Source organism: Somniosus microcephalus, chromosome 23, assembly GCF_052327205.1.
Source record: "Somniosus microcephalus isolate GS21.2 chromosome 23, FLI_Smic_1.0, whole genome shotgun sequence".
Classification (NCBI taxonomy): domain Eukaryota; kingdom Metazoa; phylum Chordata; class Chondrichthyes; order Squaliformes; family Somniosidae; genus Somniosus; species Somniosus microcephalus.
Window position 1 is genome coordinate 6,304,217 of NC_141009.1, and position 23,361 is coordinate 6,327,577.

General features: G+C 41.3%; 2 protein-coding genes across 2 annotated transcripts in view; one reads left to right on the top strand and one right to left on the bottom strand.

Annotated features, from left to right (window-relative positions):
- Positions 1-3,616: 3,616 nt before the first annotated feature.
- LOC147101601 (protein SET-like) lies at positions 3,617-18,744 on the bottom strand. Its single transcript, XM_085965296.1, has 8 exons — positions 18,399-18,744; positions 16,623-16,680; positions 14,491-14,633; positions 12,134-12,237; positions 10,003-10,116; positions 8,316-8,486; positions 7,569-7,724; positions 3,617-6,931 (listed from the first exon to the last, which is right to left on the bottom strand). Exons 1-8 carry the CDS (start codon positions 18,469-18,471, stop codon positions 6,908-6,910), a joined length of 843 nt encoding a protein of 280 aa, XP_085821422.1. The 5' UTR covers positions 18,472-18,744; the 3' UTR covers positions 3,617-6,907.
- A 180-nt stretch (positions 18,745-18,924) lies between these two features.
- The window catches only part of dync2i2 (dynein 2 intermediate chain 2), a 40,206-nt gene continuing 35,769 nt past the window's right edge, over positions 18,925-23,361 (top strand). The window contains exon 1 of the mRNA XM_085965297.1: positions 18,925-19,458. Coding sequence (XP_085821423.1) covers positions 19,123-19,458 — 336 coding nt within the window. The 5' untranslated portion in view covers positions 18,925-19,122. The remainder of the gene's footprint in view (positions 19,459-23,361) is intronic.

The window sequence follows — 23,361 nt, forward strand, 5'->3', positions numbered from 1 at the left end:
TGACTGCACTATTGAGAGAATGCTGCATTGTTGGAGGGAGTTCTCCTGGGGCCCTGGCCAACATTCATTCCTCATCCAAAACAAGTTGACCATTTATTTTATATGCCATTATTATTGGACCTTGCTGTATACAAATGGGCTGCCATACTTACTGCCACAACAGTAACTACACTTCAAAAGTAATTAATTAGCTGTGCAGCGCTTTGGGACATCCTAAGGATGTGAAAGGCACTATATAAATGCAAGTTCTTTCCATCCTTGGTTCCGGTTGTCGTCATTATTCATTAGCTTGCCTATGTATTCAGTAACGTTTGAAACAATCAGCTCATTCTAAAAAAAAAGTGGATTTAATAAAACCTACAGAAATATTAGATTTGCATAAAATAAGGTCTCCAATTTTAATACATCTGGGAATAGGAGGCTATACAGCTCCAAGCCTGTTCCGCCATTCAGTGAGTTCATGGCTGATCTGTATCTTAACTCCTTCCACCTGCTTTGGCTCCAAATGCTTTTATACCCTTATTTAGCAAAAATCTTAGCGCTCAGATTTAAAATGATTAATTGAGTTAGCATCATCTGCGTTTTGAGTGTTCTACACTTCTACCCACCCTTTGCATAGGATATACAGCACACAAACAGGCCATTCGGCCCAACCAGTCTATGCCAGCGTTTATGCTGCACTTGAGCCTCTTCCCATCTTTCCTCATCTAAATCTAATCAGCATAACCCTCTAATCCCTTCTCCCTCAGATGCTTGTCTAGCCTCCCCTTAAATGCACCTATACTATTCACTTCAACCACTCCGTGGTAGCGAGTTCTTTGGGTAAAAAAGTTGCTTCTGAATTCCCTAGTGGATTTCTTGGTGGCTTATATTATATTGATGGCCTCTAGTTAGGCTCTTTCCCACAGGTGGAAACATTCTATCTACTCTATTAGGCCACCCCTCAGCCTTCTTTGAGAAGAGAAACCCAGCCTGTTCATCCTTTCCTGATATGTACACCCTTTGTGTGAAGAAGTGTTGCCTAACTTCTGTCCTGAATGGCATAGCTCTGATTTTAAGGTTATGTTCCCTTGTCCTAGACTCCACCAGCAGAAAAAGTTTCTATCTTCCCCTATCAATTCCTTTCAAAATCCTAAAAAGTTCAAGCAAAGCATCACGTAACCTATATTCAAGGGAATACAAACCTAATTTACACAATCTCTCCATATAATCTAACCCTTGGAGCCCTGATAACTTTCTGTTGAATCTATGATGCACTCCTTCCAAGACCAATATATCCTTTCTAAGGTGCAGTGCCCAGAACTGTAGTGCTCCAGATGTGATCTAACCAGGGCCATGTATAGCTGTAACAAAACTTCCTCTTCCCCCTCTATATTCTTGCCCTCTAGTTATAAAGGCCAACATTCTACTAGCCTTTGATTATTTTTTGTACCTACGACATTTTAGTGTACATGGACCCCTAAATCTCTTTGGACCGCCACTGTTCTAGCTTTTCACCATTTAAATACACAGATCTATCCTTTTGGTCCAAAATGGATGACCTCACACTAACCTGGGTTGATATCCATCTGCCAGTTTCACCCACTTAATCTAGCAATGTCTTTGTAATTTTATGCTCCCACTACACTAATCTGTGTTATCAGCAAACTTGGATATATTGCTATTGTTTTATTTAAGTTAATATAGTGAATAGTTGAGGCCCCAGCACAATCCTTAATCCTTCTGGTGGAAGCGATAGAAATGAAGACTATGATCGGTGACAAAAAAATTGTCAAAAGATCAAATGAAAACTGTTAGCTACCCAAAGTTAAAGAATGCTAACACTGCAGAAAATGTTGGATTAATATACAAGGAAACACATGTTAATAACTCAACAAGTTTAGAAATCTGAACCTTGGAATCCCCAAGGGAACCCATTTGGAAAACAGTAAGTGTGTCATCAAAATCCAGGTTACAGAATAAATGCTTTAGGGCAGAAAAGGTGTACCCAAAAATTGGAAGAGGTCTCTGCTCAGAAGCAGCAATCCTAAAAATCTAATTACTCAACCAGTGGAAGGTCACCCAGAAGTAATCATGTCATGCAGCTGGTCATCTAGAATACTAATGGAATGAGCAGTACGCAGGACATATGTACTAAGAATTCTTTGCTCCGTGACTGACATTTGAGAGTAGAAAAAGGCTTGTATACATAATTCCAGTATCAACTACATAATCTGGTTCCCACAGCCTGGGACTCAAATGTAATTTTGTTCAATTTGAGGAAAATCTTGCTTACCAAAGCCACATCTATTTGCTAGCTGAAGAGTTTGGCAATTCTTCTGAGCGTTCCAGAGAATTTTTTTTTTTTACAATCTGAAGTTTGAATGCTGCCAAAGGGAATGAACAACCTTTGATGTGACAAAAAAAACACATTTGATCGAAGATTTAGCTTGGTCTGACTTCAACAAGGGGTTAAAAATCTGCTTCACTCAGGAAAAAAAATGTTTCAGCTAACTTTGATAGTTATTGCCAAATCAACAGTTGTCAGGCATATGTCCAGGCGAGGATCGGAGGCGTTCCTTGCTCCTATAACCCAGGGCAATCCGTGCCTCCCATTTTGTCGCTGGCTGGGAACTTGTTGGCACCTCTTGCTTTGGTCTCCTCTCCAGGTACTGCGCTTTTATAATGGCATGCTCTCTAAACTTGTGCTTTTCCAAATAGTAAAAGTAAGCATAGACCAGCAATATGCTGCAGAAACTGGACAGACCAGTCACAGAAATCTAGAATCCCAAATACTGCCAGTTAAAGTAACCATGAACAGTATGGACTGATACCAAATCCAGAGAACTGTTTGAGCAAGATGTAAGGAAATCAATCTTGGATAATGGAAGGCAAGTAGCAGTCTGGGTACACAACTTGTGGTCTTACTTGAATAAAAGTCTAATTCAATATAGAGTAAAAGTTAATCATGAACTTACATTCCCTCGAGTTATGTACTCCACAGATATTAAGTACGGATTTAATTGAAGATTTACCCAAATAACCAAGTCACTAAATTAAAGTTATAATTCCCTATTTATTTTCAGAACAGGAAGTGACAGAAATTGAATTACATGCATCAACTAAATTCAGCCCCATTCAAAATTGTAATTCTTGAAGAAACTCTACTAGCGAACCAGATTCCCTGTAGATGCCTATACCAACAAATGGTGAACTGCATACATGGATTATTTTCCGATAGCACTGGTATAGCAAGTTTCACAAGCAGGAGAAACTACATGTTGCATTTTGCCAGAGGAATGGCTTAATGGCACAATTCCTGAAATGTTATCCATTCATTGCCCTGAATGGTTTATCAGATGAGGAGTTAGCTACTAATACCAGTCAGGTACACTCTTGGATGATAACCACCAGATTGTTGATATCTAGGAAGAGTACAGTAAAACACACTCCTGTGGTAATGGCCAGTTTATTCCAATTTAAACACCCCAAAACATATTTGGCTACTGTACAATTGTAGCTTCTAGAACTAACAGCCAGTGTTAACTTAATGTGAAGAATTTCTCCATGTCAGTTGGATAAAATTAAAACATATCTCCAGATGTACACAATGAGCAGTAAAGACAACACACAGCACTGTGGCAAAACATGTATACAAACTTTATTGTAGATAACAGTAAAGACAGATTGATGGGAACCAATTTTAATTTAAAAAAAAGTTTAAGATGAAGTCAGGACACCTTAGGCTGCCACTTGAAACAAACCCCAGTACACACTTAAAGACCAGGTGTCTATAATCCAGTGGAACATTCTGAAATATAGTTTATAGACACCTTGCTCTCCAGAACAATGCCAAGCAAAATGGTGGCTCAGCCATGTCAGAACAATTATATAAACAAAAACAAGTTTCTGAAGAAAGAAAAACTAAATACAGCTCTGGTTATACTCAGTAGGCTACTGGTATGCCATCATTTCTTAGATGAAATTGTTCAGGTCCATTATTACTGCTAGTGTAAGGAACCGCATGCCTTATGCTTGCATTGCTGGTGGTAGAATTATTAGTCATTCCATCAATTTGCCAAATGAAGCAAATTGGCATGGTTGGTACCAGCCAGAGCTATATTTTTTTTGCATGCCAGGAGGGGTTTCCCCACCTACAACTCAGTTTCTTTGTCTCTACCGGAGTGACAAGATTGCATCGACAGACAGGAAGGACCTGCTCAAGAGAACGGATTTCCCAAGTGAAAAACATGCAAATGTACAACAATACCCTCTTGTGAAGACACACTAAACTTAAAACACCAGGAGAAATTGAACAGAGATTGCATCTGTGAAACAACTGTATTCATCAGCTGCTCAGGTTATATTGCAGTCTAATTGACTATTTGGGGAGAGGGGAGAATTAGATATTATGAAAATATCTACTGAAGCCTGCAGCAATTCCAACCACTAAATATAGTTAACTAGCAGGAGGAGTATACAAAGCCAATTCAGGACACTGTTCTGGCAATGTTCAGCGCAAAGAGGTCACATATGCTGTAGCGATACATAATGGCCTACTTTATAACTGATAGTACAAGTAAAATGGCACCATTTCCCACCCACGGCAACTGCAAAATTCCAATTGTAAAGGAAGTCGCTAAAAACATCCAAGTGGGAAAGGGTTAAAGCAAAATGTTACACTGGCAAGGAATTTGTAACTCAAAAGTTCTTGATAGCATTTTCAAATCAGGATTAATGGAATTGGGAGAAGTTCATAAATCACAGAAAACAGTTGTAATCAGAGGCCAACCTTTTCATTGTACAATAGCAATTCAAACAAGATCACGGTTTAGTACAATATCAGTATAAGTTCTGGAAAGATAAGAAAATTGACCAATTAAACAATGTAATAGCAATAGGAGTGTACATTAAATACTGCAAGTAGCTTTGACTTAGGATACCTACACCTCGGACATTTGAAAAAAGGTGTGCAAAAGCTCCCATGTTACCCAAAACTAGCAGTGGGTGACGAGCTAGTTATACCACAACTGTGTCCCTAATCAAATAGGAGCCAGAATGGATTAAAACAGCACAAATAGATTCTTTTGCATTACCAGAAATATGAAGGATTTGCAAGAGTTGCACCAAATCCACTGCACATCTTATACCAGTAATTTAAAATGGAATACCAATCTTCTGCAACAGCAAATTTATGGGGCAGGGTTATTTTAAAGGTTCAATTTTATATACACACACATCACAACTACATTTTGTTGCTAAATGTGCTGTTGGTGTAGTTTCCATGGAGACCCTGGTCTCAAGAAAATGGAGCCATCAGTCCAATGGACGTGTGTTGCAATTAGTGCCAAGACAATATATACACTATGTACTAACTTACATAATTTAACCACCAAAGGCACAAAGCGATCAAGTGCAATCTTGGTAGTTAAAAGCAAGACTATTCAGTTAGCAAACTGTCCACACAAACAAAACGTCTGGCATTCAAATTTAAACCAGAAGAACTTACAGTGCAGCACTGGACCCAACTGATTGAAGGAGAACATCAAGTTCTCAAGAGTTGCCATTCACCCTTTGTAGTTACAATCTTGTTTCCATTAAATACAGAACGGGTATCTAATTATTACAAATATGTAGGCTTCTTGCACATCTTGGACAGACACCAGGCTAGAAACACTACATATTGGTATATAATAGTAGGAATGGAAGTTATCGATTGGTGTTGCCTGTTCCAGTCATGGTGCACCCATGTTCCAACAAGAGAGTTCGATCGCAACAAACCAAATTAATGCTGAATTGCATCAATTAAGTTCACAGGTGCAAGACTGCATTCAATCCTCAAAAATCACACCCAGTGGAGGATGTGGGAGACCAGACGATTTGTTCCTTAACTTGTTACTTGCACCTTTCATCTTTGCTTGTGTATATACTAGGGTTGTTATAATTTGGCTGTTTAAAAGTAGAAAATACTCGATGCAAGAAACTTTATTTGGAGTGGCCGTTTGGAATGATCAATTTTAATGCCAATAGCTGTAGCGTTTACTTCAGGTCGGTATAATCTTTCCCATTTAACAAAAATAACCACTCAAGACTGACTGCAATCAAGTTCTCAAAACATCCCAGGTTAAAAGCAAACTCGCCACACACTTTTCGTGTACACATTTAGTTTTATTGTAACAAAGCAACTTGTACACTTTTAACGTTTAAAACTGAGCAATTTTCCTTTCCAGTGAAACAAAAAATTACATTAGAGAATGTAGATTCCAATAAGATTCTACAGGTTGTCGCTCCTCCATCTGCTGTGGGGCTCAAATCGATTAATATTTAAAAGTGTTGGCTTTGGTTGCACGGATGTTGTAAAAATATACAATGCATCAACATGCTAAGTACAGCCACGTCCTCAAAATACCCAACAAACCCACCCATTAGAACCCAACCGTCTGCATCTACCCCAGGTGCTTCAGTCACACCGCAATTTGTTACAAGAGAGAAGGAAACAGGGACTCGATGGTAACTGCTAATTGTCCACATCACATGGAAACACAGTGTCATCTCTGGGCCAGAACAGGTAGGAAGAAAAAAAAAGCCTATTCAAAATTATCTATAGTCACAGCACAAAGGCAGAAAGAAGCTCTGGGCTTCCAGCAGAGGGATGGGGAGGGGGGTTTAAAATAAAAAGTAAAAAAATACAATCACATTACTACGGAAGATGGTGTGCTGATCAGCTGGCTGGAGGAGAATTCATATCAGTTCATGGAAAATGGCAGAGATTGCCACTGTAGTTTGCGCATGTAACTCATCCCAATTGTGTATAATGGTTTAAGGACCTCAGGAGAACAAGGAAACTGAGCACAAAAAGACAGCAACTTGCTCCCAGGGACTAAAGAAAAAAAAAGTAGGGGAGAGGTGAATGTCAACAGCAACCAGATCAGTCGTCTTCTCCTTCCTCCTCCTACAAAGAAAGGGGAAAAAGTTAGTGCAAGGCAGCTAGATGTAAATAAAAAACCTACATCAGAACCTTCAGACTCTCCCCTCCCCAAGGGTGATCGACAATGGCTGCGCAAATCACAGGTGTCAAGACTTAAAGCAAATTAAAGAATTTGCACCGACAGTATTACTTAATTTACTCTGGTGTGTTAAATTTCAGATTTCTCTTGCACAAGATACTCGAATAAGTTTAATAGAGGAAGCAAAGTATAGTGAGCGCAACTTAAAGCACCTTCCCATTTTACAAAATGGAGCAAAATGATTTTTAGTGTTTCAGCATTTAACCAAAATTATCATCTTTCCTAATGCATGGGCACTCAAGCCAGCTCCTCTTTCCTGCTAGGCTGTTCTGATGGCAAAACCAAAGGAAAAGAATATCACACATCAGGTGGTTAACACGTCACTAGAAATATTTGGCCCAAATCTCATGCTGGAAATTGACTGAATAATGCAAAACTGTTAAGAAAGGAGATTGCAAAATAGATTTGGACTGGTTCAATGCCCAAGACAAGAGGCAAAATTTAGCCTGCCGAAGCATTTTAAAGTTTTCACATAGACATTACCACATCTGAACCAGGAGTTCAAAAAAGGACAGCACTTACCTCTGCCTCTTCTCCTTCCTCCTCTTCCTCTTCATCCTCCTCTTCTCCCTCTTCATCCTCATCCCCTTCTTCATCAATGTCCTCCAATCCCTCCTCTTCCTCCTCATCATCATCTTCCTCTTCACCATCCCCTTCTTCATCTTCCATATCTGGAACCTGGCAACACATCATGGTAATTAACCTTCTCGTTAAGTGACACATTTGTGCGACAGCTCCACACCACAATGCTCGAGCTTCTGTACAGGAGACACAACTGGTCTTCAAGCACCAGTGGGACAAGGGGCCTCTTAAGGATGTAAAGTAAGCATGCTGTTGCACGCAAAATCCCCCCAAAATTGTTGCACTATGCCAATCCAGTAGACAGGCAGCAGATTGAATATACAAATGTATACTGACCCACTACAGTAGATCCTCAAGCTATCTGGCCCTCAGTCAACACACCTTAACCAACCCAATCACCCTCATTATAAAGCAATTAAAAAGGTCCCCTCAAAAGGCAGGCAATCGGCTTACGGCTCTGCAACTTGGGAGCCATTAATCGATACCCAATAGGCCTGCTCCTTTTCACGGGAGCAAATGGCAAACTTCCCATGAAAGAGAGATGTAATCACGGCTGGCGAAGCCGAATACCCGTAGCCCTTATGCCAAGTAGTAATTAATCACCTATCAAATCAGATGTAAAGTGCTAAGTTTGCATGTTTAAGACTCGAGTTTTTAAACTTCACAGAAAGAACCAAGTGTACTCACTAAGTAGTACTGCAGGGGGTTCGGCCAGATGTCATCCTTGATAACCTCTCCCAGTTCATCTGCACCTGCATCCGAGTGATCAGTAAACCAGGTGAAGAAGCTTTCTGGTTCTTCATGCTGTCGCTTCCTGCCCGCTTTAGTCTGTGACTGGCTGGAGCGCTTTGTCAGGTCCTTGAAACAAATGAATACTTAGTTATTGGTAGGGTAGATGCTTAATTGTATTAAGACTGTTCAACAGAAGGTTTAGATACACAAGTACTTGTTTGTGGGGCATTAAGGGCTTCAAACAGCTGCATTAATACCACATTGTATAGTTTTCAGTTAGAAAATTAAAAGATCAATTCAATACAAACGATGCAAAGATGCAGCAACAGAATACATTTTATTACAGTGCAGTATTAAAGTGTTGAGAAGGATTATAGAATTAAGCATATTTAATAGCAACCAATATTATTCTAAACTAACTGCAATGGTATCAAGATGCTCAAGCAATTTTTGTTACGAGCAAATGTTAGAACACCCCTTCTCCAGACTGTCCTCAGGAACTGGAAGGGAAAAGGAAGGAGAACTGCAGCTAAGCACTTAAAATCTTTACTATAGACGAGGGGAGCACAAAAAAAAAACAATCTTTTAGGAAGCAGTAACACAAGGCTTCCTCTCATAAGATGCAATGGCAACACACCCTGGCAGGTGCTTAAAGTTGTTAACAGCCAGTCTCCTAAAAGCAAATGAGAATGATTTGCATAAAACAGGAGCAGAACCCTTGCCATTTCCCTCTTTAACCTGGTACTAAGATCAATTGTAGAAACCCCATCACTGCCACAGCAGATAACTGAACTGAACAGACATAGGATTGAAACTTCCGGGCTGTATGGCCCAGTACTTGGCCGATCAAGGGAACGGGAGATTGCTCATCCGTTTAAAGCTAAGGAATACAATTTATTTGGCAACTAAATTGATGCAAAGGGTAAAAATACATTTTGCAACTAGAAAACAAACTATCGTGAATAGCAATCAGATACTAGCTCAAATGCTAACTCCTTTGCAGCCACTAACTTATCCATGAATTGAGCAAAATATTCCACTAATTTGCCAGAGACGTATTCTTTCACAAACTGACCAGAGATGGTGCTAAGATCAAAAGGCATGCAAAAATTTGGGAAAATTCAAATCCTAGCCTAATTGTATACATCAGCTATGAAGTACAGCGAAGCGCTTGTCCAAAGGAAATGAGGAAGTTATCACAACATACTGCTCTCAATCATAATTGGGTTCGGAGAAGGATTGTAACAAACAGATCACCCACCTATCCATCTCCAATCTTAAGGTAGAAACAATGAAATTCCAAGTCAAGATCCATGCAGTCTTTTCAGATAGGACAGGTTTAGGAACATAAGGAGGCCAATCAGATCATGACTGATATCTTAACTCCATCCACCCACCTTGGTTCCTTAACCCTAATCTAACAAAAATTTATCAAACTCAGTTTTTAAATTTTCAATTGATCCCCAGTCTCAACAGCTTTTTTGCATGAAGAAGTGCATCCTGACATCACCCCTGTAAATCTGGGGTTTCTCTCAAAATGTCAACATAACTGTAGGCTTACATGCTTTTCAAATTAAATATCCAGGATCACCCATGACATTAAAAAGCATTCTGGTAGTGCACAGCCAGTGATTGGTCTTACCTTTCCTGGTTTCCATTTGATCTCTGTTGATTTTGAAGATGGGTCTCCATTTTCATTCAGGTGAAACTCTTTGGACAGAACTTTATTATCAAAGTACGGGTTCTCATCAAAATACTGAAAACAAAAGCCACCCATTAGCTTGCCTTCATAATTAGTGCCATTAAGAAAACTTGGGTTGAAATTCCTAAAGCAAAAGGAAATCCAGACAGAACATCGAGCAAAACAGAAGCACCTAGTACAAAATGTACCTAGTCCATACCCAGCTAGGATTCTCAAATTACTCTAAAAGCAGCCATATAAAACATTTCTGAATTTTAAGTGTGACATATTTAATGAGGTTGTATTATTATGCAATGAATTGAAAGTGGAGCATTCACCAAGCAATTTAAAATATTTGGCAGCTATTCCAAATACTTCTTACTTGAACAATACTGTTGGCAATACAAGTGCAGAAAAAACAAAAGTGCTCCATGTATACTATTTGCTAGACTTGAGAAAACTGAAAATCATAGGCGAGTTACATTATTCAAGAGCAATGTACTGCAAAAATGTTCATGTATTTCAAATCAGCTACAGCCATGGCTCAATGGTAGTACTCTCACTTGAGCCAGAAGGTCAGAGACTCGAGCCCCACTCCAGAGACTTGAACACATAATGTAGACTGACTTGTCAGCCTGGCATCGAGGGAGTGTTGCACTGCCGGGTGCCGTTTTTTTTGGTAGACTTTCAACTATGGCGCTACCTGCCTGTCCTGGAGAATACAAAATATGAGCAGGCAAGTTCTCAGTATCTTGGCCAACATTTAGCCCTCTACAAACACCAAAACAGATTAACTGGTTATTTCTCTGCTATCTGTGGGACCTTGTGGTGTTTTGGTTTTATATTAATTCTCAGGATAGGAACAAGGCCAGCATTTACTGCCCATCGCTATTTGTCCAGGCTTTCTTAACCTCTGCGGAGTGCAAATTGACTTCCATGTTTGCCCACATCACAGCAGTAATGACATCTCAAAAGCAATTAATTGGCCTGGCCGTCAGGTACTTTGGGATGTCCTGAGGACATGAAAGGGGCCAGAGTTCAGGACTGTTGAAAGTGAATTAATGAATATCCCCCACCACAACTTTGGCTCAATTTTTACAAAGCTCCTTAAAACAAAATATTTTGCTCACCCAGCTTGCATGAATAGAAAACGAGCGCAAAAATTAAGTAAATAAATGCAGGTCAACAATCTCTCCACCTCTCAGACACGGGTTTAATCCAACCCATATGGGATTAATATCTCTCCATACTAGCGGTTTCAAGTTAGTTCTCACTAGACATAAGCCCATAAAACAACCTCTAATGTCAGTCACTTGGGCTCAATACCAATTGTTAGCACGGAATGCCACCTTGACTTATGAAGTGTTTTGCAGAGTTGGGGGCAGAGTGCAGTTAGTCAAGCTACAGCTGATCTGGGACTATTTGATGCATGTGCCAGAAGTGGATCATCGGTCTTGATGAGAGCAAGTTTCATCCTTAATGCAAGAGACAGCAAAGATCAACAGATGATCTGACAATGGGGGAACACCACCGCCAAGCTGTAGCATCCCTACCAGCACCATCCGAGCTTCGATCTGTTAACTCGGTCCTGACCAGGAATCAAATTTGGGATCTTTGCTAGTTTGGTGCAGTTATATGCACTGATTACCAAGACCGATTTATAAATCATTAAAATAAAATTCCATTTTTATTACACAAGATTTTAGGAATTTGATTTTTTTTGGGAGTGGGTTAAAAATTCAACAATTACCTAATTTTCTGTGAAAGCAACCAGTGCCTTTTAACAATCATTACACTAAAAACTCATTAAACCTCAGACAGGTTTGCATCTTTTAACTTTCAATACAAGATGTTATTTCTCAAAAAGCAATTTTGAAACCAGAGTTAAAACATGACAAAGGAAATAAGTAACTCTCCTACCAAAAAAATTACATTATACTAAAAACAATGACAAGTGGGAATCGTTATCACTCCTATGGGTCATCACATCATAAAAATCTGACAATGAATTATATAGAGCTGCCCAATATTTCTCAGTTCTATGAAACAAATTTGCTTTTAGTACTCAATCCAACAAGAACAATGTACTTACAAAATCTATTCTATAGCCTGATTTGATATCTTCGAATTCTGTCACCTCCACTCTCGTCAGATAATGCAGTGCCTCCTCGTCTTCCTCTCCCAGAAGCGCAGATACTGGAAAATATTAGCAATTTAAAAATAAGTTTCACCCAACTGAATTTCATACTAAAAATATTTTAAATTTGAAAATTTCAGGCCAATGTTGCTACAAATACACCAGCCAAATCTTGTATTGCAGTTTCAGGTCCACAAGATTCTTGCACATTTAATCAGTACTAACATCAAACACAGTCACATGGAGACAGCAATGCTGTAACATGGACAAAATTGAAAACACTTCTCGTTTACAGAAAATTTACTGCCTTTTAAAATATACTAAGAGCACATCAAGTAAGACCTAAGTATACAGACATGATCTCAGAGTTAAACATGAGGCAAAGTGCCCAAATAACCATAAAATGGACCACATGCACAGGACAAAAAATGTACAACATTAAGTGGCAGGGCACTTGACGACTGTTGCATTTGGGGGAAGGAAGGCAAACAATCAAAAGGCCCATTCAGTGCATACACAGTACTGTGTCCCTTTCCCAGCTTTCATCAGGTGATATATTTCAGAGACTCCAGGGCAGATTTCCAAGAGCTGTGTACATACAATGCTGAAAATAAAAAAAACATACAATGGCAAATTTGGTGTGTAAACACACACATCCACTGACCACTTTGCTTAATTTTACCAGACAGCAGAACCATTTCATTCCAAAAGAGAAAATGAGAATATATGCAGCAGCCAAGATTCATTGAATAGTTGCACAAAATGTAGTGCTTACATTAATTTGACAAAAAGTTACAAGCCACACTGCCATGACCAACATTTTCCTTTATCTCACTGTTTGTGGGATTTCACTATGCGCAAATTGGCTACCGCATTTCCCTACATTACAACAGTGGCTAAATTTCAATTGCACATCACTAAAAGGCGCTACATGCAAGTTATTTATTTCATTCACACTACTGCAAATGCCATTAGCTAGGAGCCAAACCACTCCAATTAATTACTATAAACTGTCCTATACCACTTACATAAAATTAAGTTGCAAAAAGCCCATTTGGAATACAACAGATGTAAACACTCAATACGTTATGGTTTCCAACACAAAAGTTACAACTTATTTCTTACTTCTGGCAAGTTAGACAATTTCAATTGAGGATGTGGGGGCACAATAATCAGTCTCAATGCACCAAGGCTTTTGGGAAATGAACAGGGAGCAACGATGCCACCCCTGGAATGTCAGGGCAACAGGTCGTGGAAGGGGGGGGGGGGTGGAGGAAGGGAGCTGGATGCTACGGAAATTCGTCCCAGCAAGAATCAGGGCTTCTGTGGAAAGACAAGAAAACCCTTTTTAATGAGTTCTCTTCCTCTTTATGTCATCCTATGACACACAACCAACCAATAATGGCACAATGACCAACCTTTGCATCTAGTGAGCAACCAACTTTCTGTTCACCCTCCCAAAATAGAGAACAAATGATTTGCCTTTGCTCGGATATTTTCCAAATGGCTAAGTTTGGGAGTAAAAACATTTGACGGAACAACGAGCTATGCCACTAACAGACTTCTTAATTGCTCTCTATTTCAAATGTAAAAACATGATCAAGTTCAGATTTAAAGCTGAACACTACCTAACCAGGCTTTATAATTCCTATTGTGTATAAGCCAAAAGGGTTGCAAATCATTATCATACAGGAAACTTGCAAAACACACCATAACTTAGCTTGGGAAACAATCACATTATCAGCAAAAAGAACATGTAGTGTGTCAACTATAATCTTGGCTGCAGAAACAGCATAACCCAGTGAGGCCAGCACAACACAAGTTTAAAAAAAATAGCAAACTCTCAAATGTTTCAAATCGCGAAGGCTGTTTGCTGTAAAGCCACACCAACTTTCGATTAGTACTGCAGTAAACAATGTGTGCCTCTAGGGGTCATTGTTAAGGAGCGGCAACTAGTATTCATTACAATGTCAAAAAGTTCACCGAAATTAAGCCAACACATTCTGGCTTTAAACTATGCCAAAGAGCATCTAAAATTGAATCACACTTGCGTCAATTCCTTGGAAGGTGACCTGCGCTGCATAGTCAGATTCTATTGTACACAAGGATCAAATGCCTTTCTTTTCAGTACAAAGTATTAATTAGACAGCAACAAATAGTACACAGGTGACATTTAAACTTGGCAAATTCTTTTGATAGTACAGTAAAATCCATCTTTTCCAAGTTTGTTCTCCCCAATCTATTTAACAGCCATTCTAGTCACCACCAATGTTATATCCATTCAAAACGACCTACTGCACTTCACTGCTTACCTTGTGGGTGGTTGACAAACGTAGTCACCCAAAAGTTGGGGATTTTGGCAATGAGTTCTGACCGCTTCTGGAAGTATGGCTGGCGTAGCTTGTTGTATTTTTGCTCTACTTTCAAAATTTCCTCACTTGCCTGTTCATTCAGTCTAAACAGAAGAGAGATTAAGTCACGAGAATAATTTGTAGCCTGGTAAAACAATACTTTCTGGGGTACAGGAAAAAGCAAGAGTCTTGTGAGCATACACAAAAAGATATGTTTAATTCACTACATCACTCAGTTGCCAAACTGACATGCACCGAACAGGGCAACAGCATCTGTGCACGCCAGGGGCTGGGACCCTAGAAATAAAAAGGTGACGCATTTCCTTCATTAGAAACTAAATTGCCCAAATTCCACCACTGTAAACCAGAAGTGGCATGGCAGTTGTACTTTAAGGCTGCACAAGGGGGCTTAAACCAGCCTGGCCAATATTGTAAGACAGTACACTTATCCACTAGCTACAGGTTCACAGTGACCTTTTCTTTCTTCCAATTAATCCCACACAGATGTTGACTACTTCATGGGCTACCCTCTGGTCACCTTCCAATTGCTTGCCCAAGAAGCCATAATGTACGTGTCGTAACAATGCCAGTCGGCTAGTCAACTGGAGTACAATCACATCCCAACCAACACTGATTTCCACTGGACATCCAACACTTGTATTTCAAGCTGGGGTGGCTCAGTAAGAGCAGGAAGTCTGGCTGTTTCCAATTCAGCCAGGGGTACATTGGGAAACATGTTCTAAATCAAAAAGGCTAATGGAATGTTAGCCTTTATATCAAGATGGCTAGAAAATAATGGTGGGGGGGGGGGGGGGAAGAAAAGGTTTTGCTACAACTATACAAAGCCCTGGTTAGACCACATCAGGACCACTGCGTATAGTTCTGGGCACTTTACCTTAGAAAGGATATACTGGCCTTCAAAGGAGTGCAGCACAGATTCACCAGAATGTTACCAGGGCACCAAGGGTCAAATTGTGAGGAGATTTTGCATAAACTAGGCTTGCATTCTCTGGAATAGCATTCTCTGGAATATAGAAGGTTAAGGCAGCGATCTGACCAGGGCAAGCAGATGCTGAGGATAATATTGAGTTTATGATGCACCACTGCTGGCACTTGTGGAACTATACCTCAGCACAAGTCAATACCTTAAAGGTGGAAAAAGATGGATACATAGAAGATAGGAGCAGGTGTCGGCCATTCGGACCCTCGAGCCTGCTCCGCCATTCAATGAGATCACGGCTGATCATCCAAACTCAGTACCCTGTCCCTGCCTTCTCCCCATATCCCTTGAGCCTTAAGAAATATATCTAACTCCTTCTTGAATATATTGGCCTCCACTGCCTTCTGTGGTAGAGAATTCCACAGGTTCACCACTCTCTGGGTGAAGAAATTCCTCATCTCTGTCCTAAATGGCTTACCACTTATCCTTAGACTGTGACCCCTGGTTCTGGACACCCCCGCCATCGGGAACATCCTTCCTGCATCTAGTCTGTCGAGTCCTGTTAGAATTTTATAAGATGGGATGAGACAGCATGATGTTGGTTCTTGGACACCATCATGCAAGCTCATATAATATGGGCTTTCCCCAAAAACTAAACGTTCTCTGGGAGACTAAATGGCACACGCCAACCAAAATTGCAGTCTACAGCAAGTCAGAGTTTAAATTATTTCTCTTCATGTGATCTGATAAAAGTTAAAATTAGGATTGGAGATCTCCAAGCGTTAACACTCTAAACACAACTGACAATTAAAAGCACAAATAGTACAATATTAACAGGCATACTCCCATCTAACATTATAAAGCAATTCTCTCAATCTGTGGATAGCGGTATTTGAAAAACCATCCCAATATAAGCAGATTTCTTTAAATTTTGTTTTAAGAAACTCATTACTTGTTAATCACAGAGTAAGTATTTATCTTTAATTTCACAGAAATTTGAGTGAATTTATATCACACCAAGTTTCAGGAACACTTGTATTGGCTCATCAATACAAGTGAAGCAGTGGAAACTTTTTCAAACCAAGGACCACTTCGCCTAATGGAACACCAAAATTATAGCTGCACTAAATTTTGTCCACTTCCTTTACACTACCTGTCTATTTCATTCTGTACTTCATCAATGTGTTCAATGGCTTCCTGTTGCTCTTTTTCTGTAAAGAAAGTTAAAAAAGTCACAAAATTGGAGAGGTTTCTCAATCAGCACACATACCAGTTCTAATAGACATTTTTTTAAATGACAACTTCAAAATTGCCTTTAACCCAAAGACTCTCCCTAAACTAAATACATTCTTTGGTAATTCTAAAACCTAAAAACAAGTACATCAAATATGGGTTCACTGAAACTTTCACTGGATGGCAATGTTCCCTCCAAATAAAATTGCACTTTTCTTATTCTTAAGCTGGCGTTAAATGATTTTGCATCATTTCCTATGGACTGATGCCCTTGGGAAGAAACATTGCATTAAATCTTTAAAGGCAATGGGTAAACTTGGAGGGACTGCGAGGCACATTCCCCAAGTTAATCTTGTACAAGTAACAAAAAGAAATACCGTCGAGTAATATTTTACCGAGAATTTACAATCACAGCTACAAAAGTAGACACAGCGAAATCTGTCACTAAACCACCCTCCGGGAAAAACACGAGTGTAACTCATTTCCTTTTACTCACCTATTGCCTGGAACCGTGAAAATTACGGAATGTGCCATTCTTAAACAGCAGGCTGATTTATCCAGGATGGTAGGAGATAAACACCCATCCCATTAATAGCGAATTTAGACTAAGACCTCAACAATTCGCCTGCGACCCACGTTTCAGAGCCGCTTCCCTTTGTGTTGAATGAACCCCTGCTAAATTACGGGCCGCGTGGTTCATCCCCAAAGGAAGTCGCTGCTTTAATATCGACATCTCAGAAAATAAACGAATTGCAACGAAAACAAATTCAAAATCGAGCATTAATGCAGACTGGCTTGCACATTTGCCTTCGTTTAAAAAAAACCATTTTCCTTATTTTCACAATTTTAGTGAATGCAAATCATTTTTTTTTCATGAAATGCATTCAATTTCTCCCGCCTCCCCCGTAAATCACACTAAATGCTGCAATTAAATTCTGGAAATACATTTGACTATTATCTCCCAATTTTTGCAAGTCTTGAAGTCACACGCATACAGTTTCTCAAAAAGGAAAACATCTACTCAAAAAAAAAACGAGGCGGTTTCAAAATCTGCATAAATGTGTTCAGGAAAGGATTTTTTTTTGGGAAGGGGGGGTAACATTGCGCCTTTTCATTCCCTGCGAGCAAAAAAAAATGAGGTGGTTAATCCCTTTAACAGCAGGCCGCGTGGTTAGGCCTCGCTCTCTCACTCTTTCCCAAAGCGTCTGCCTGCAACCCGCCCCAAGTGCTAGTGCTGCTGCTAGCGGGAAGCCCAGGTCGGGACATCTGCCGCCCAAGCACATTATCCTCGCCTAAAGAAGCGTGGTGTGGGCGGGTAGAGAGAGAGAAAGGGGGGCATCTCACCTCGGGCCGACAAGCAGGCCGCGGCGGCTCCATTTCTCTGCCCTGGTATCATGGCGGCCGCCTCACACAATGAGGGAGGGAGGAAGGAGGAGAGATTCGGTCTCTTTTCTCTCTCTTGCTCGCTGTGTGTGTGGGTTCATAAACATGGCGCCGGAGTGAATGAGTTACCCTCCCGCGCTGCTGTTCAGCCTGACCGAGAGGGGGAGCGTGGGGCCGCCATTCCGCGCGCACACAGTATATCTACACACATATAGGCCTTCATACAACTCGCACAAGCCCTTCCACACACCATCTTTATATATATTTATACCACATACACACACACACAAAAAAAATCATCATACAAAATTACCTGAGGTCTCGTCTGCTCCGTCATGGTTCGAGTTCACCTCTTTTTTACTCATCTTTGTGGCTGGGACCGACATCTTGGAAGAAGGAGGAGGAGAGAAAAAAAAAGAGGGGGGGAAATAAAAAAAAGGAAGAGGAGGAGGAAGGGAAAAAAAATGAAAAGCCCTGAATCGCGCTTTTTTTTTCTTCTTTCACCTAATCTTCTCTTTCCTCACACACACGCGCTGTCTCTCTCGTTCGCTCGCCTCGATGGCTCAGTGGGTCTGGCGCCTCTTCTACCAACAGTGAAGCGGGAGAGAGGAGGAGTGGAGTGGGGGCGGGGAGGGGGGACGATGGACGAAAAGCGCTCGAGCTCAGCCCGCTCACGCTACGCTACGCATGCGCGGCCACACAGCACGGCGGGACAGCCCCTATCCACCGCGCATGCGTCGGCGAACCCCTCCAGCCTCGCCTTCCCCATTGGCCGGTCCGGCGGCGCGCGAGGGGCGGCGGTGACGTCGGGCGCTAGCCTCGCCTTCCCATTGGCCGGCCTCGGCGGCGCGTGCGCGCAGGGGGGGGAGGCCACCCCATTTGGAGCGGGTCGTCATGGCGACCTCATTGGGTCGCGTCGAGTATTAGCTCATGCTGTGCGTGTGTGTGAGTTTTTTTTTAATCGGGTGGATAAGTTCTTAATTCTGAACCTTTTAAAAAAAATAAACTAGTTTGGGGATTTAAAAAAAAAAAGAGCCATGTTCACCGACGAGGTGCGAGAGGCCGTGTCGGTGGAGTCGTGCTGGAGGAAGGCTCCCGAGCTGTGTGACGCAGTTTGCCAAACGGCGGCGGTCCGGCGCGCCGAAGCCTCGGCGCAGGTGCGGCGCCGCGCGGAGATCGGCACGCAGACCGAGCCGCTCGAGTGCCGAGTCCCGCCGGCCGTCGATCGGAGCGCCGAGCCGGCGATCGATTCCCCGCGCCTGGCCCGCTTTCTCCGCCAAGTGGAGCCACTGGTGACCAAGGAGTTAATTCAGAATGCCAAGAGCCACGCGTTTGATAGCTTTGAAGTCAACTGGATAGACCAGCCACAGACAGTGAGTTTTGCATTTGCAAAAATGGGATCCTGGCTGTATTTCAAATCCTATGCAATTTTCCAACATTATTTGCAAAATGGGGTCCTGGATGTATTTTAAATTATATGCAATCCAATACATTTACGAAACGAACTTCTTTCGTAATTTGGACATCATAATCTCATAGTTCCATTCATAATTCAGCATTGCCATAGCCGGGCAGGACCCTCCCCTTGGTGCATGCACGGCAAACAGACGCTGTTTGCATGGCAACAGCTGGACCATGCCGCGCTCCTGTAATTTGGTAAATAGGAAGCCAACTGGCCAGTAACAGATTTTAAGAAGCAAACGCATTTTGTCAGGTCGAGACAGATGAAATAACGAATAAAGACAGAAGATGCTGGAAACACTCAGTAGGCCAGGCAGCATCTGTTAATATTTTGGGTTCATGACCATTCGTCAGAACAAGGGTCATCGATGTGAATGAAAAATTAACCCTACCTTGCTGTCTCTTCACAGATGCTGCCTGACCTGCTGAGTGTTTCCAGCATTTTCTGTTCTTATTTCAAACAAAATAAGGGCTAGGTGGAGAAATATATAGATACTGGGGAAATGTATAGAAATATATCTTATTTGAAATACATCCAAGTTCCCATTTTCTATATTTTTAAAATATATTTTGATATAAAATGCTTAGCAGCGTTTCAATATTTAGTTGTAGTAATTTATGCTAATTCCCATGTCATTTTATTTGACCTTACTGGAAAAAGATATATTCCTGTACTTTAAGAATGTGTGTGTATGAAAGAAAAAACTTTCATTTATATCTCTGCTTTCGTGACCTCGGGACGTTGCAAATACACACACACTTCTACCTATATGTCTGTCTCTAACTTCAGTTGTACAAGGTATTGGTGAGACCGCACCTGGAATACTGCGTACAGTTTTGGTGTCCATACTTAAGAAAGGACATACTTGCTCTCGAGTCAGTACAAAGAAGGTTCACTCGGTTAATCCCGGGGATGAGGGGATGGACATATGAGGAGAGGTTGAGTAGATTGGGACTCTACTCATTGGAGTTCAGAAGAATGAGAGGCGATCTTATTGAAACATATAAGATTATGAAGGGGTTGGATCGGGTGGATGCGGGGAGGATGTTCCCGATGATGGGTGAAACTAGAACTAGGGGGCATAGTCTTAGAATAAGGGGCTGCTCTTTCAAAACTGAGATGAGGAGGAACTACTTCACTCAGAGGGTGGTAGGTCCATGGAATATGCTGCCCCAAAAAGCTGTAGAAGCTACATTCATTACATAAATTTAAAACAGAAATAGACAGTTTCCTAGAAGTAAAGGGAATTAAGGGTTACGGGGAGCGGGCAGGAATTTGGACATGAGTCTAGGTTCGGATCGGACATGGCCCTGTGGGTAGCGGAGCGGGCCCAGGGGCCGTGTAGCCTGATCCTGCTCCTATTTCGTGTGTCTAATTCTGTTAGATTCAGGAGATGGTTCTGTGATAGTAGGTTGGCGGTTAGGATCAGATCAGCCATGATCTTATTGAATGGCGGAGCAGGCTCGAGGGGCCGATTGGCCTACTCCTGCTCCTATTTCTTATGTTCTTATGTTCTAACACGCACTTTCTATCAGTTACATTCTAGCATTGTCCCTGTATTTGGAAAATTTCTGTATCACACTTGTTCCACCCCTACTTGCATCTCTTGATTGGCTGATATGCAAATGTAATAATCCGTCTTTTGGATGAGACGTTAAACCGAGGTGCTGTCTGCGCGCTCAGGTGGGCATAAAAGATCCCGTGGCACTATTTCAAAGTAGAGCAGGGGAGTTCCCCCTGGTGTCCTGGCCAATATTTTATTTATCCCTTAATCACCATCACTAAAAACAGATTATCTGGTCATTATCACATTTTGTGGGATCTTGCTGTACTCAAATTAGCAGCCGCATTTCCTACATTACAACAGTGACTACACTTCAAAAGTACTTGATTGGTTGTAAAGTACTTTGGGACGTCCTGTGGTCGTGAAAAGCGCTATAGAAATACAAGCCTTACATAATTATAGTTCAAATTTAGTCATTGTATTTTGCTCGTATATAGAAATGTTTTAGCAGGAAGGTGAACTCAAAACAACATTTCAGGATAATATGAAGAAACTTACCAATCGACATCTCTTGTGTGTGTTTGAGTACCTTTATTTAATTCTTGACGGTCTTGGCCTCTTCGAACCAGGATTAGGATTTTTTTTTGCCCAGAGATATGACAGTTGGCTGTTTGCAAATCCCACAGTCTGAACACGTGCAGTGCGCTGAATTTCCCGGGCTCCTTCAGTAGTATTTGGTCAGCCCAACTGGAAAATGGTTTCTCCTCCACCTCAAACAGTTGTTTGTTAGTTACTTGATGAAAAGCTATGAGATAAATTTCAAAAACTTCAGGTAACAGTTGGTGCTTTTTTCAAATAAGCAGAGGTTGTGTGTGACAGAGAAGAAAAGGGAAAGAAATGGGCAGAAACCCACAACAAACATCATGATACTGACTACATGTCTGTGGTAACGTTTATCTGTTTATTTTGTTTACTTTTAAATTCCAAACATTCTATGATTTTTACCCACTGCAGTAGTCAGATTGTGTCTGTGTGTATAACAGTTCCAGTTTGTGTATTTGCAATTGATTTGAATATAAATGAGACAAAAAATTTGAATAGGTATTCAAAAAACCTCTTAAAAACTATTAAATCATTGCCAAGCTTTACAGACTGTTTCTATTTATAATTTGAAAAGAAGAAAGACTTGGATTTCTCCAGTGCCTTTCACCACTTTGGGACGTTCCAAAGCGCTTTACAACCAATGAAGTACTTTTGAAGTGCAGTCACTGTTGTAATGTAGGAAACAAGATCACCGGCCCCGAAATTTGGGTGGGTGGGTGGGGGGGGGATGAAGGAGTTCTGAAATACGAGTTTCCTGGGCTGCAGGCGCATTAAAAAAAAAAAAATGTCACTAGATTTCCTGCCAGCCCGACAGCCAGCCTGCATGTTGGGGCCTGGAGGAAGCACTCCTGCTCCTCCTGGCCCACAAGCAGTTCTGTAAAGGCACCTACCTTATGGATCCGGCTCTTCTCGCCTCCTTTTACCCGCTGAGTTTCCCGAATGCCGGGAAAACTGGCCGAAATGGGTAAAAAAATAAAAAGTAAAAAGTATGTAAAAATGGCGGCACGCAGGTTCCTTTAAACGGTTTTACCAAACCGACCTGCCTTCTAAGAGTGGGTTGGTCGCCCGCCTCTCTTAAAACCGTAAGTAGGTGAGTTGGGTCGGCTTTGGAAATTTTCAAATTTTAACTTCTCATCCGACTCGACCCCACCCGTTCTTGGGGGTTCAAATGACCCCACTGTGTACGCAAGCTTCTACAGCGAAGGTGGGCGGGGGAAACACTAATTATTTACTATTGAGTGGAAAATAATAGAATAAAAATTTACGGCACAGAAGGAGGCCATTCGGCCCATTGTGTCTGCTGGCCGACAAAGTGCGATCCAGCCTAATCCCACTGTCCAGCTCTTGGTCCGTAGCCCTGTAGGTTACGGCACTTCAAGTACGTATCCAAGTAGTTTTTAAATGTGATGAGGGTTTCTGCCTCGACCACCCTTTCAGGCAGTGAGTTCCAGACCCCCACCACCCTCTGGGTGAAAGAAGTTCTCCTCCACGCCCCTCTAATCCTTCTACCAATTACTTTAAATCTATGCCCCCTGGTTATTGACCTCTGAAGTAAGTCCTTCCTATCCACTCGATCTAGGCCCCTGAATCCTGGAAGGCATGTGAGGGGATCTTTCTTTTGGTATGATAACCTGTTAACACTGTCAACGGTAACAATAACTTGCATTTATATAGCATCTTTAACGTCGATAAACATCCCAAGGTGCT

Bases quoted from the DNA above. Each gene is read 5' to 3' on its own strand.
- LOC147101601 (XM_085965296.1), bottom strand. From the start codon at position 18,471: ATGTCGGTCCCAGCCACAAAGATGAGTAAAAAAGAGGTGAACTCGAAC. The intron at 10,117-12,133 runs GTAAGTACATTG...TTTTGTTTTCAG, and splicing joins CAGGCTATAGAATAGATTTT to TATTTTGATGAGAACCCGTA. The intron at 8,487-10,002 runs GTAAGACCAATC...ATTTGTTTCAAG, and splicing joins TCAAATGGAAACCAGGAAAG to GACCTGACAAAGCGCTCCAG.